General features: G+C 35.2%; 2 protein-coding genes across 2 annotated transcripts; both read left to right on the top strand.

Moving 5' to 3' along the window:
* Nucleotides 1–7,324: 7,324 nt before the first annotated feature.
* On the top strand, nucleotides 7,325–9,753 carry LOC149401699 (pentatricopeptide repeat-containing protein At4g21705, mitochondrial-like). The gene is made up of 2 exons (XM_089610282.1): nucleotides 7,325–7,707; nucleotides 8,258–9,753. The coding sequence occupies exons 1-2, from the start codon at nucleotides 7,411–7,413 to the stop codon at nucleotides 9,485–9,487; spliced, it is 1,527 nt and encodes a 508-aa protein (XP_089466408.1). The 5' UTR covers nucleotides 7,325–7,410; the 3' UTR covers nucleotides 9,488–9,753.
* A 2,186-nt stretch (nucleotides 9,754–11,939) lies between these two features.
* On the top strand, nucleotides 11,940–14,514 carry LOC149401698 (pentatricopeptide repeat-containing protein At4g21705, mitochondrial-like). Its single transcript, XM_089610591.1, has 2 exons — nucleotides 11,940–12,376; nucleotides 13,056–14,514. The coding sequence occupies exons 1-2, from the start codon at nucleotides 12,089–12,091 to the stop codon at nucleotides 14,295–14,297; spliced, it is 1,530 nt and encodes a 509-aa protein (XP_089466717.1). The 5' UTR covers nucleotides 11,940–12,088; the 3' UTR covers nucleotides 14,298–14,514.

Below are 14,514 nucleotides of genomic sequence, written 5' to 3'. Positions count from 1 at the left end.
CCAAACAAACTATCTATCATACAAGTGCAAGAAGACCAATTGCTACGATAAGAGAAGATATGGTACGACTCTGTCCCTTCAACAAGAATATAATAAAATCATGCACACATACAAACATACATACAAAAATACAAACACCTTGTAACTATCACTACTAAATAAATATTATATAATATATGCATAATGCGAATGTTAATGTACCCTATAATGATACAATATATATAGAGCTGATACTTGGATTGCGACATTTAATATTGCAGAAAGAGCAATCTGGAGTGTTTCCTGATAGAGCTGATACTTGGATTGCGACTCATAAGGGAAAAAATGGAGAGGTCAAAGAAAAAAAAAATTATTGAAAAAATTGTGAGTGTTGTCTTACTTTCTTTTAATTGGTGTTGATAGAATTAATTGTAACTCTAGGCAAGCTGATGTCATTATTATTTTTTGCTTATAATCAAGGTGGAAGTAAATCACAAGGAAAAAGATGGAACGTTTGCAGCCGATGGAAGGGTTGATAAATTAGCAATGGCCTTAAACAAAACTGAGCATTCAGGACGTGTTGTTGGAGTCGGGGCATATGTGACTCCCAAGAAATTTTTTGATGTTCCCAAACAATTGAAGAGTGACATGTTATTACAAAATAAGCAATGGAGTCTTCAACAACAAAAGCTTTGGGAGGAAAGAGATAAACAAGTTGAGACATTGATGACTCAGATAAAAGACTTGCAAGAAGAGCTGAATTTGAGTAAGACACAATACCAGTATCAACCATATATTCCACAATATCCCCAAAATAATTTGTATGGAATTCCTCCACAAAACTTTCCACACAATCCTTTGTTTGGTTCACAATCACAATTTACCCAAGCTCCACAACAATATTTTTCTTCCATGATACCACAACATCAACACTACCCCTCATTTATGCCACAACATTTTTCTCAAACTTCACCACAACGACAACCATTTTCCCCTATTTCACGACAACCACAGTTTTCTCCAAGTCCACAAAATCATGTAAATATACCTCCCATCCCCCCCCCCCCCCCCCCCAACACTTATCTTTTGCCGTACCAAATGAAACGCAGTCAACTTCTCAAGACCAAGACAAAATAGAACGTCAAATCCCTCAAGATCCTATAGAGCCCACTTTTTTCCGAAATTTTCTTAATACAGTTGCTCTTGATCAACATGAGGTGCGTTATGGGAAAAACATGCCAGAGAATCAAGTTGATCACCAATCAGAGTCTCAAATATTGGTAAGCATGTTATTAGTTTCATTATCACAAACCTAGATTTTAATTTCAATTTATTCATTCTTATAGGAAAAGACCTGCAAGCTTGCTGTTAAATCAGTAGACAACATAGTTGCCATAGGAAAAGTAGTAGGAATTGATCCAAATTCGAAAGTGCACGACATTAGATTGGGAGAGTCGAATGACAAAGTACAAGTACTTGTGATCATGAAGGGGTGTGAAGATGTGATGATTCCGATTCCAGTTAGGGATGAGATGACTAGACTTGTTGACACTGTGAAGTCCTTCATCGCTTGGTCAAAAGCACTCGTGTTGAACAAGGATAGCCTGATAAGTAAATATTGTAAATAAGCTAATTCACCATTTTCTATCATTTTCAGCAACTAGTTTTGTATTCAAGGCTAAAAAAGCAAGTAAAAAATCATTGAGTTCTAAGCCACACCAGAAGAACATGAAAGATGCGCAGGTACTTTATTTACATTTTAAATATTAATATTCTGCTTATAAAAGTTAATAACATGTTGTATTATAAAAAAAAAAAAAGTTAATAACATGTTGTGTAATTGTCTTATTCACTAGGGTGCTTCTTTTGATCAATTAATAAAAAAAATCTACCAAAGTAGCAGCAACTTCTTGCGGCTCCCAAAATTACACGAGCTCTTTCAAAATGCCACAAAGATTAGCACAATTATTGAACTGCGTTAAAGATTGGATGGGTAAAAAAGCAAGTTATATCAAGTTCGACAAGCAAATTATGGGTGATGATATATCTTTGCCCATTTTTAAAGAAGACATTAAACAATTTTGTTTCATGCAAGACATAGGATCATCTGCAATTACAATATATTTCAGGTATGACTATGTGTTTTTTTTTATAGTGAGCTTTTTTCCATTACTATAATTCAATGTATAATTTACCGTGTAGATATCTCCATGATGTGTTGAAACGAGAAGGAAAAACGGAACAATTTTCTTTCATAGAGCCTTCACGGGTTGCTATTAGAGGAGGAACATCACATTCACGATCCGCAAAAATTTGCCAAAAGTTGGAAAGTTTGCTTGAGTAACAGTTGTTATGCATTCCCATGAATACCGGGCAAGTCTTTTACTCTTAAAATTAGGATTTAATAGTTGAAATTGTTTTTCAATATTTTGATGGATATTTTTTTTGTCACATGTAGAGGTCATTGGACTTTAATTGTGATTGATGGTTCGGCTAAGTTAACTTATTACTTTGATCCACTTAGAGAATCTATAAGTGAAGACACACTTGACATTCTTGACGGGTAAGTGTTTAAGATTTTTACTAAACAAAGTATGAACAATGTATAATTGCTCTTACACTTTCATTTAATCATGACAAGGCAATGAAAATGTTTGCATTGGCCAAAGGACACAAGAAAATAATGCAAAGTAATTTTTTAAACACAAGACATTGCATTGTAAGTATCTCTGTTAAGTTATGGTTGTGTATAATTTATTTTCTTTTGAATGTTTTCTTTTTGTCGCGTTTGGGAGTTTTTCATGAAAATACATACAAATGCATAAGTACTTGACATATGGTTCAAAAATGCCATTGCAGTGTCCGAAACAGCCGTCAAATTTCGAATGCGGATTTTATGTGCTTAGATATATGCACGATCTCATAAACGCACCTGACTTTTACGCCGTTTTCAACTCAAATGTAAGTTTGTATATATATATATATATATATATATATATATATATATATATATATATATAAATATATGTCTATGTTATTTTTATAAGTTACTAATCATGATTTATGATTTATTGCTTCTTACCTTAAACTATTTTTTTTTTTTCTAATTGCAGTTTAACGGTAAATCGCAGTACAAAGTGACTGAAATGAGGTACGTACTGTTTGGGCAGAATGTGTAATTAAAGGATTACAATTTCAATTCTAATTCAAACTTATTTAATAGGTCATCTCATAATACTTAGCATATTGTTTATTCTTGTTTGTCACACTGAATTTTATCTATGAATTTATTTACTTATTTGTTATGCTCTTATGAATCATATTTTTATCATGATCTTGTAAAAGGCTGCTACGCTACTGTATCAAATGAAAAAAAAATGACTTTTGAATGTGAAAATAAACCCATTCATATTTAATTTTACAGATTTTTTTTTTTTTAAAAAGCAACATTTTAAGTAACAAAATGGACGTCTTTAAAAGTTTAATTTGTGAGAAAACTAGACTTTTAAAAAACGTATTTGTACATCATTGACCACGTCAGCAATATTTAAAGTCTCAAATAGAACGTCTTCTAATGTCAGTTAAGACTCATGATAAACGTCTTCATAAATGATTGTCCACGTAATTGATTTTTTAAGTCTTCTTTAAGATGTCTTCAAATGTATTAAATAAGACACAAAATAAACGTCTTTAAACACCATTCCACATCATCATATTCATGCCACCGTGGACACTTTTGAAGTCGTTGTTTTTTATTTTAAGACGTTTTTTTTAAGTTTTGAAGACGTTTTATAAATGTCTTGCAAAACATGCACTTTTTAAGTCATGACAATTGAAAACGTTATGTAAAAATGACTTTAAATCTTTTTTAAGTCATTTCCTTTATGTCACAAAATGATCTAAATGTAGTAGTGTACTAGGGTAGTTTGAAGTTGAGGAGACCTGGAAGGTGATCATCCCTGGTCGTTCGAATTTGTACTTACTCTACCGTCTAGTGAAGTTTCTCTTTCCATTGAAAGTATCATATCCCCAGAAGTAGACACAGTTGGCCGAACTGAGTTACCATATTTTGTGTTCATTTACTTTCAGTTTACATACTTGAGTTAATTTATTAAACTGATAAGTTGTTACTTAACCTATTAGAACAAAGGTTCGCCCTACCGTTACCGTTATCGTAACGAGACTTCAATTTTGAGGGTAAACCGCTTACTGGAGGGAAAATCGAGGGGTATTCAGACATAAAAAAGAAAATCGGTACCGTCAGAAAATCGCTTACCGTAGAGGAAACCGACAAAAAATGTAGGAAACCGAGGGGTATTCAGACAAATATTTTGCAAAAACAAACATACTTTTAATAGTGCAAACTTCATAGTTCATACAACGAATACATGATATCAATTCATCATCACAAATCATCATATTCATCATCAAATCATCATATTCAACTCAAGAACATCATTAATCATCATTAAACATCATAAACATCATATTCATCTCAAGAAGATCCACTCAAGAACATCATAATCATCATATTCATCATCAAATTATCATTTACAAAATAAAAAAACTCATATTCGGATTAAAAATTATTTTAATTCGAATTAAACCTAAAAATACATAGAAAACCATACAAAACAACTAATAAACTCATATTCATTGCTCAAACCCTTGAAATCATGGGTTTAAGTAAAAAAATGATAAAAAAAATGAAAAAAAAATCCCAAAATTTGAGAAACCCACGAAACTTACCTATCGAAAATAAAGGAAAGTTGACAAAAAAGCATGCGACGAACAAAACCCCGGAAAGTACCGGAAATCATCGGTAAATTGGAACAAAAACGGTAAATATCGAAGCGGTACCGATACTCTCCGGTAAGGCAGTTTCCGACCGATTTCCGATCGGTTTCCCCGAAAAGTCAATCCTTGATTAGAACATCCATATTTAGAACATCCATAAAAACTAAGGATCTCCTTACCATTACCGTTACCGTACCGGGACTTCAATTTTGGGGGTAACCTGCTTACCAGAGGGGAAACCAATGGTATTCAGACAAAAAAAGGAATTCGGTACCGACAGAAAACCGCTTACCATAGAGAAAACCGGCGAAATATAAGAAATCGAGGGTATTCAGACAAATATTTTACAAAAATAAACATATTTTTTTTTTTCATATTTTTCATATTTTGCAAAACTAAATTACTTTGATTACAACACGTATGACAAAATATAAAACATAAAGTTCAAACCAAGATGAAATTCAACATAAAGTACCACAAAGTCAAACCTTGATTACAAAACGTACGACAAAATATAAAACACAAAGTTCAAACCAAGATAAAATTCAACATAAAGTACCATAAAGTCGTACCTTGATTACAACACGTACGATAAAATATAAAACACACTATTTAGTAATTAATTATACGTGGAGTGTCTGGAGTGTCTCGTCACTCGTGAATGAAGAATCGGTCGACGGCTTTGGCCAACCTCTTGACCCCGGAGTGCGATCTTCTTGGATCAGAGGACCCCGAAGATCTACCGGGAACTTCGTCTTTTTCTTCGTCAGAGTCCCCTTGACTTTTTCGGAGGTCGACTCGCATCGACTCACACAAACTCTCACGTTCCTTCTTCTTTTGAGAGCGTACGTAGAGTAACTCTTGCATATCCTCCTGTACTTCATGAGGAACCTTGTCGCACATCTTCAAACTATTTGTCTTGTATATGTTTGCCAAGTGATTTTTCACACGAGTGATTCCACCACCGCCAATGATGTACCCGCAAAATTTGCATTTGCTTGCATTCGGTCGTCCTTCAACGGGCTCACAATACTCCAGTGTCGGGTCGGACGCCATACTTCATCATCATAATCATCAATTCATCATCATATTCATTTGAAATCAACATATTCATCATCATAATCATCAATTCATCAACATATTCATAATTATAATCATCAATTCGTCAACATATTCATCAATTCATCATCACACTCATCTCAAATCAACATATTCACCATCACAATCATCAATTCATCATCAAATTAATTTTAATTCAACATAATCATGATCACAATCATCAATTCACCATCAAATTAATTTTAATTGAACATAATCACCATCACAATCATCAAATCATCCTCAAATTAATTTAAATTCAACATAATCATGACAATAATCATCAATTCATCATCAAATTAATCAATTCATCATCATATTCTAGGATTAAAACACAAATTTTTTGAAAAAATCTCCAAATCTCCGAAACCCTAGACACGTACTTCTCGGAAACCTCAGAATCTTGACAAACGAAGGTAGCAACGAACGGGATCCTTCGGGAAGCGCAGTCACTTTGCCGGAAATCGCGAGACGAGGGCGGGATTTGAGCAAACGACGGCTAGAGAAAACGGAAATCGGACCGGGAGGGTTTCGTCAAAAAGTGAAGGGGAGTGGTAAGTTTTCCCGAAAATAAGCCCAAATCCTTTATATTTAAAAAAGGAATCCGGTCCGGTTCGACCGGATTCCTACCGGGTAACGGTTTTCGCATGTACCCTCCCAGTCCACTCCGGTTCGCCGGTTTCCCCGGAAAGTTAAACCTTGATAAAAACATCAGCTAAACAGTAGATTTACTTTTTCACATTCATTAAAAAAAAAAAATCCATTCTAAGTCACAAAACGAAAAGATCACCCAGAAGCCATGCTAGAAAAAAGAATGAATGATTTTTTTTTTTTTTTTTTTTTTTTTATGAAAGAAGTCATTTGCTAACATAACAATGGCTAATTATGCTCGAAATGGTTCTCATGGTCGAAGCCTTTCTTTAAGCAAGACCAGTTCAAATTAGATCCAATACACAAAGCAACTTCAACAACACTACGTAGAGGGGCTTTTGTTACGTCTACAAATACTAATAAAATAACAAATTTGACTAAATATTTAAATAATCTTCTATTGTTGTTGTAAATAAGCTCTGACCTATTATGATTGTGGCATTTGGTCCCTAATATATTTGTCTGGAGTAATATTATTTTTCTCAAACTACTGCTTTTTGTAACATGTTAGTCCTTTTTAAAAAAAATTATCTTTTTTTTCATGAAACTCAATACCGAAATAATTAGAAATATAAAAAAATATTATAATCTTACAAATTTGTAATAAAACCAAAATACTACTGTATGCCTTTGACTCAAATCTATTTAGTTTTTATTTAGTATTTTAGGTTCAAAGTATAATTTATTTTTTAAAAGGACCAGAATGCTATAAAATCAATAGATGTAAAAGGACTATAATATCAAATTATAAAAGCCCGTGGACTATTTGTGCCAGTAAGCCTTAAAACAAAAACCCTCGAAGGTTTAAGGGTTTGAAGCCATTTCAAGTTCCTCCTTCCATGCTTAAACAGAGACCTTAAGAGAAACCTCCAAAACCCGAATTCAATGACGTCGAATGTCCTCGGAATCGCGAAGAAGCTAGGAAACCTCACGGAGAAAACAGTCCTAGGGAGTCTGAGAAGATCGCTGTACACGAAAACGGACATCAATCGTGGTGGAGGAACATCGGCGACAACTAGAGGAATTCTTTTCTCGAAAATAAACCAGCTGAGAGACCCTTCGATCAGCGTCGTTCCTGTTCTCGAGCAGTGGGCAAAGAAAGTATCGAAAATCAATGTCCATGAGTTGCGAAACATCTTAAGGACTCTTCGAACCAACAAGCGCTACATCCAGGCACTTCAGGTAACGCTCCTGATTTGCTCGATTATCTCATAGATTTGGGAAATTCCAAGTACGAAGTAAAATATGAAAGGAACTTTGAGTGAAGCCTGTGTAGTTGATGGTTTTTGTTGCTCATTTCCTTGCGATTTAATTGGAGTCCAGGATTTGTTACTTATGTCTGACTTTCGAATTTGTTGCCACGGTTTTTTCATTTAAGTAGATGGATTAGGTCTTGTAATTACAATAATTTGTGTTTCCAAGTCAAACACAAGAAAATTCTTACTGGTGCAACGTTTAAAAAAAAAAATAAAGACATTGATGATAAAATTGTCGAAAATACACCAAATTTGGCATATGTGCTCTCAAATGCTTAAAAAATTAGTTAACAATATAGATGAATCTCTCATTCTTATCATTTCCATTGCATTATTATATGAGTTTTTATTCATGATATAAGCACTTTCTAATGTAAGAACATAAATAGAACCAAGATGTGTAGCGCTTACAATTATCCGTAAAAGATTAATCTGATCCTGTAGTATATGTTGTTCTCTGTTCTTGTCTTTTGCAGGTTTCTGAATGGTTGAGTAGCAAGGACACTGAGGAAATCTCACCTGCCGATTGTGCCATTCAATTAGAACTGATCGGCAAAGTTCGCGGTGCAGAATCTGCGGAGGCTTACTTCAATAGCATGAGCGGCGTAAACGAGAAGGGAAAATTGTACGGCGCTCTCTTGCATTGCTATGTGAATGAAGGCCTGGTCGATAAGGCCCTCTCACTTATGCAGAGTATCAAAGATCTGGGCTTTTCCAACACTCTCGCGTACAACAACATTATGACCCTTTACAAGACTACGGACCAACCTGATAAAGTCCCCGGCGTGCTTTTAGAGATGAAGAAGGACGGCATTCTCCCGGACAGTAATAGCTATAGAATATGTGTACAGTCATACGGGTTGAGATCCGATTTCGATAATATGGAGAAGATTCTGGAAGAGATGGAGAGTCAACCCCTGGTCTCGCCTGATTGGGGTACGTATGCCATGGTAGCTGATTTCTACGTTAAAGCCGGAGATTTTGAAAGAGCGTTGATTCACCTCAAGAAATGTGAACGACTGGTGGGAAAAAATTCACTCGGGTACAGTTACCTCATCACGAATTACGCGAACATCGGTCGTAAAGATGAGGTGATGAGGCTGTGGGGGCTTCAGAAAGCCAATTGCAAGAGGCAACTCAATAGGGACTATGTAGCCATGATTGTCACGCTTTTGAGGCTTGACGATCTCGAAGGGGCCGAGAGAATCTTCAAGGAGTGGGAGTCGTTTTGTCAGTATTACGATTTCTGGGTGCTCAACGCCCTTCTCACTGGGTACTGCCAAAATGGATTGACCGAAAAGGCTGAGTCAACGCTTCTCGAAATCATCGCGAAAGGGAAGACCCCGATACCGAATAGCTGGTCTACTGTTGCAGCCGGGTATTTGGATGATGAAAACATGGAGAAGGCCTATGAGTGCATGAAGAAAGCCCTGGCCTCGCAGACCGAAAATATCAGGTGGAAGCCTAAGCCGACCGTTCCAATGGCGATATTCAACTGGCTCGCGGATCACAGAGATGTCGATGAAGTTGAAGCTTTTATGGGCTCGTTGAAGAATGTGATTCCTGTTTCCAAGGAGATGTACCACGCTTTGATCAAGGCGTATATCAGAAATGGGAAAGAGGTGGATGGAGTTTTGGAGAGGATGAAAAGCGATGGCATCGATGTGGATGAGGACACACAGAACTTGGTCAAGGTTTCCACTTGAGTTTTGTGTTGACACACACAAGTCGTTCTCTTTCTTTGTTCGTGTTCTTTTATCTGATGAGTTGATTTTTAAAACTATTTATGATCCTCTTTATTGGATTTTTTGACCTAGGTGACAGAGTTCAATTTGTATTCTGACCTCTTAAGCACTCGGTTCTTTTTGGTTAGTACTTTGAATTGCATCTATAGAATTGTGGTGTTACATGTATTCAGAAGAACAGATATTGATTTTGTTGGGTTGGGTGCATTAAATTTTACTATTTTGTATCTTATTCTATTTTTTATAGGATATAATTTGTTTAATATTGGAATTGAAACACAATCTTGACTATGATACTTCGGGTTATATGTCTGCTACGTTTATATTTTATAACTTTGAATACCCAATAATAATAAAAAATAGTAGAAAGAGTGACTCACTACGTGCATTGATGGGCATCTTTTTTTTTTCTTTTTTTTTTTTAATAAATATTTTAAATGCAAAGAGTTTCATACAAGACAAAATGCCCTTATTACAGGTTAAAATACAACTTACAAAGTACATAGATCTAAATGGAAATGAATCTAATAACTAAGTACAAATAATGGCGCATCTCATTCATGTTTATAACAAAGAAAATAATAAATAGCACATTAAACTTTGAGCACTCATAATGATTTTTTAAAATTCCCATAATAGTTGGTGGAAAGATCCACTTAACCGTGATACGATGATCATGCAAAAGATAATTCATCTACTTGTATAGACCTAAATCAAACAGAAAGCTCAAATCAGGAAGGGGGATGACGGCTAATCTGTCTCCCATAAAAAAAAAAAACTCATAACCACAAAATAAAAGATCCAAACAACTGGAAATGAACAAATAAAATAAATAAATAAACATCAATATACACCCGAAACAAGATAAACGGCCGAAATATAACATAAGCGAAAATTCTAACAACCATCATACAAGTCCAAAACGGAGTTCAGCCCTTAACCGAAATTGAGAAACGAAAACCCACCACTGCCATGAAGAAGACCAAAACGGAGTGGAGCTTGTCCTCGAGCAAACCTGCAACCAAAATCCAGTCAAAACTCCATTGGGTGAGCACTAACGCCACCACCGAGATCCAACCAGTCGCAAATCACCATTTCCGTCTCCAATATCGCCATATCTAAAAAGAAAGACGTCATCGACGATGACGTATGAAAACGAAGGTAAACTGAAAATGAGAAAAGAAAAAAAGATGAGTGAATGATACTATGACTTATGGAGAAGGAGAGCTACAAAGCTTTGCCCTCCCCCTAGGTCAGAGCCAAGCCAGGCGTCCGAGATCCAGAAGGGAGTGACGACGGGGGAAGAGAAAAAACCTAGGTTTTTTAAGAGAGAGAGAGAGAGAGAGAGAGAGAGAGAGAGAGAGAGAGAGAGCTATGTTGTTATGTGCAACAATTGATATCTTTGGCGAAACATTTTATTATCATTTTATTTTTATTTTGAATTTAAAAATAAAATTCGTTTGAAATGTGTAACAATGAGGCATAAAAATAGGATATAAAATTTGGAACAATTAAGTCAATAGCCCAATATCTCACTCTCATTTTAAAAATAGTCAAAATTTTATTTTATTAAAAAAAATAGCCCACTAGACCGAAGTAAATTAAATTAACTAAAACAGTTAATTTAATTTACTTCGATTTGATAGACTATTTTATTAATAATATGAAACTTTTGTTATAACCTTAAAAGAAGCTAGAGTATTGATTAGTCGCAACAAATTTTTCATACAGTTTAGATTAATTAAATAATAATTACGAATATATTTATTTATTTTAAATATAAATTAAAATTTTAAATTAACAAATATATATTCAGAATAAAATAATTGGCTTAACTTGTCGCGGCATAAAAATAAATAAATTATTAATTGAACATCGACTAAAATATAATTACAATGTGACCTTATTTATAATTTTCATGTAAATGATTTTAATTTACTTAAATGGTCGATTTAAAAGTAGGGACAATAAGGCTAATAGTCCAATAACTCACATTTAAAAAAAAAAATGATTAAAGTTTTATTTTATTAAAAAAATAGTCTATCAGATCGAAGTAATATTTAATTTATTTGGGAAAACAGTTCATCAGACTGAAGTAAATTAATAAACTTAAGCAAGTTAATTAATTAATTTTGGTCAAATAAATTATTTTTTTAATAAAATAAAATTTTAATTAAAATATGAAAAAAAACTAAATGATTAACTAATTACAACAAATTCTTTTTTAAAAGTATAATCAAAATTTCATTTAAATAGTAATATTAATGTTTTGTACTTTATTTCTTCTTCTAAAAAAACACAACTGATTGTTTTAAAAAAAAAAAAAAAAAACACAACTGACTAATGCACGAAAACAGCCCACAGATGACAAGCCACACTTGTTGTAACATTGAAAATATTTAAAATAAAAATAAATCATTACAAAAACCCGCGAGGGTTCAAGCCTTCAAGGGTTTGATGCTATTGCTAGTTGCTACCTCCTTGCCATTCCTCAATTCAACAGTCCTTAAACCCTAAAAACAAAAAACAAAAAACAAAAAATACCTCCAACACCCAAATTCAATGGCGTCGAAGATCCTCGGGATCGCGAACAAGCTACGTAATCTCACGGACAAAACATCTCTAGCCAGTCTGAGAAAATCGCTGTGCACACAAACAAGAAGTAGTCGTAGTGAAGGAATATTCAGAGGGAATCTTTTCTCAAGATTAAGCTCTATGGGAGACCCTTCGTTCAGTGTTGTCCCTGTTCTTGACCAGTGGGCAAAGGAAGGCCCGAAAATCAACGTCAACGAGTTACGAAACATCTTAAGGACTCTTCGATCCAACAAGCGATTCATCCACGCGCTTCAGGTAACGCTTCTGATATTGACTACTATCACAAAGCTTCGGAAAATTCCACATACGAAGTGAAAAAATGGAAGGAACTTCCAGTGAAGCCTGTGTTGAACATTTATATATAATGATGGTTTTTGTTGCTCATTTCTTTGTCCAGAATTTGTTACTAATGTATGACTTCCATTCAAGTAGATAGAATAGGTCTCGTAATTTCAGGAGTTCGTGTTTTTCAAGTCGTTACAAGAAAGAAAAAAAAAAATATATATATATATATATATATATATATATATATATATATATATATATATATATATATATATATATATATATATATAGGTTTACTAGGTGGGCTTGTCTATCAGAACAAACATTAATGAAATCGTGGGATTGACAGTACACCATATTGTCATTTTGATAGGATCTTAGGGCTTGGGGTGATTGTAAAATTTGGCTATTGGTAAGGGGTGATTTTAGAATTATTGACGAATTCTTAATCTATAAATTGACAAAATTATGGTGGGTCTCTTGAATACCGAATTATCTTTAAATGAATTTCAGAGGATCTTATCGCATACCTACGAATCTCCCATTCTTACCATTTCTTTTATTCTGCACTGGATTGTATGTGTTTATGAGTGATTACTCGTGTTACATGCATTTTCTCATGTTGTTTTGTGTTCTTGTGTTTTTGCAGGTTTCCGAGTGGTTGAGTAGCAAGGACAGCGAGGCAGTGTCCTCTGCTGATTGTGCCGTTCAATTAGAGCTGATCGGCAAAGTTCGCGGCGTGGAATCTGCAGAGGCTTACTTCAATAGCATGAGCGACGTTAATGGGAAGGGAAAACTATACGGCGCTCTCTTGTACTGCTATGTGACCGAAGGCATGGTCGATAAGTCCCTCTCACTCATGCAGACTATCAAAGAGCTGGGCTTCGCTACCACTCTCACTTACAACAGCATTATCACCCTTTACAAGAATACCGGCCAAGCTGATAAGATCCCAGGCGTGCTTTCGGAGATGAAGAAGGACGGTGTTCTTCCGGACAGAGGGACGTATGGAATATGTATACACGCGTATGGGCTGGGCTCCGATTTCGATAATATGGAGAAGATTCTGGAAGAGATGGAGAGTCAACCCCAGATCTCGGCTGAATGGGGTACGTATTCCATGGTCGCTGATTTCTACGTTAGATCCGGGGATCTTGAAAAGGCGTTGATTCACCTCAAGAAATGTGAAGGGCTCGTCGGTCATAATTCACTCGGCTACGGTTTCCTCATTACGAATTACGCGAAGCTCGGTCGTAAAGACGAGGTGATGAGGCTGTGGGGGCTTCAGAAAGCCAATTGCAAGAGGCAACTCAATAGGGACTACATATCCATGATAGCCACGCTCTTGAAGCTCGATGATCTCGAAGAGGCCGAAAGAATCCTCATGGAGTGGGAGTCATCTTGTCAGTTTTATGATCTCCGTGTACCTAACACCCTTCTTTTTGGGTACTGTAAAAAAGGATTGTCTGCAAAAGCCGAGTCAGTGGTTCTCGAAATAATTGCAAAAGGGAAGACCCCAATACCTAATAGTTGGTCTATCATCGCGACCGGGTATTTTGAGGAGAAGAACATGGTGAAGGCTTATGAGTGCATGAAGAAAGCTCTGGCCTTGCAGACCGAAAATATCGGGTGGAAGCCTAAACCGAACGTGCCTATGGCGATATTGGACTGGCTCGTGGATCAGGGAAGCGTTGAGGAAGTCGAAGCTTTTATGGGCTCAATAAAGAACGTGGTTCCGGTTTCTAAAGAGATGTACCATGCTTTGATCAAGGCTTATATTAGAAATGACGAAGAAGTGGATGGGGTTTTGGAGAGGATGAAAAGTGATGGCATAGATGTGGATGAGGAAACAGAGAACTTGGTCAAAATTTCTACTGGAGTTTTGTGTTAGACACAAGCCATTTTTTCTGTTCATGTTCTCAAAGTAGTAACCTGTTTTTTTTTTGTGAAACTAGCAATGGTCTTCTTTATTGTGTTTTGTTCTCTCAATGCGGAAGATAAATTTTATTTTCATACCTGCAAAGAATAGTAAATGGCATTTTATTTACACGCTAAGAATGGACTATTATCACAATTTTGGATAAAAGTAATATATCTCATTTCAAACA

The sequence above is a fragment of the Urtica dioica genome, chromosome 4 (assembly GCF_054948205.1).
Source record: "Urtica dioica subsp. dioica isolate 48M chromosome 4, U.dioica_male_clone48M_v1_H2, whole genome shotgun sequence".
NCBI lineage: Eukaryota > Viridiplantae > Streptophyta > Magnoliopsida > Rosales > Urticaceae > Urtica > Urtica dioica.
Note: the sequence above shows the minus strand (reverse complement) of the source record. Positions and strands in the feature narration are given on the sequence as shown.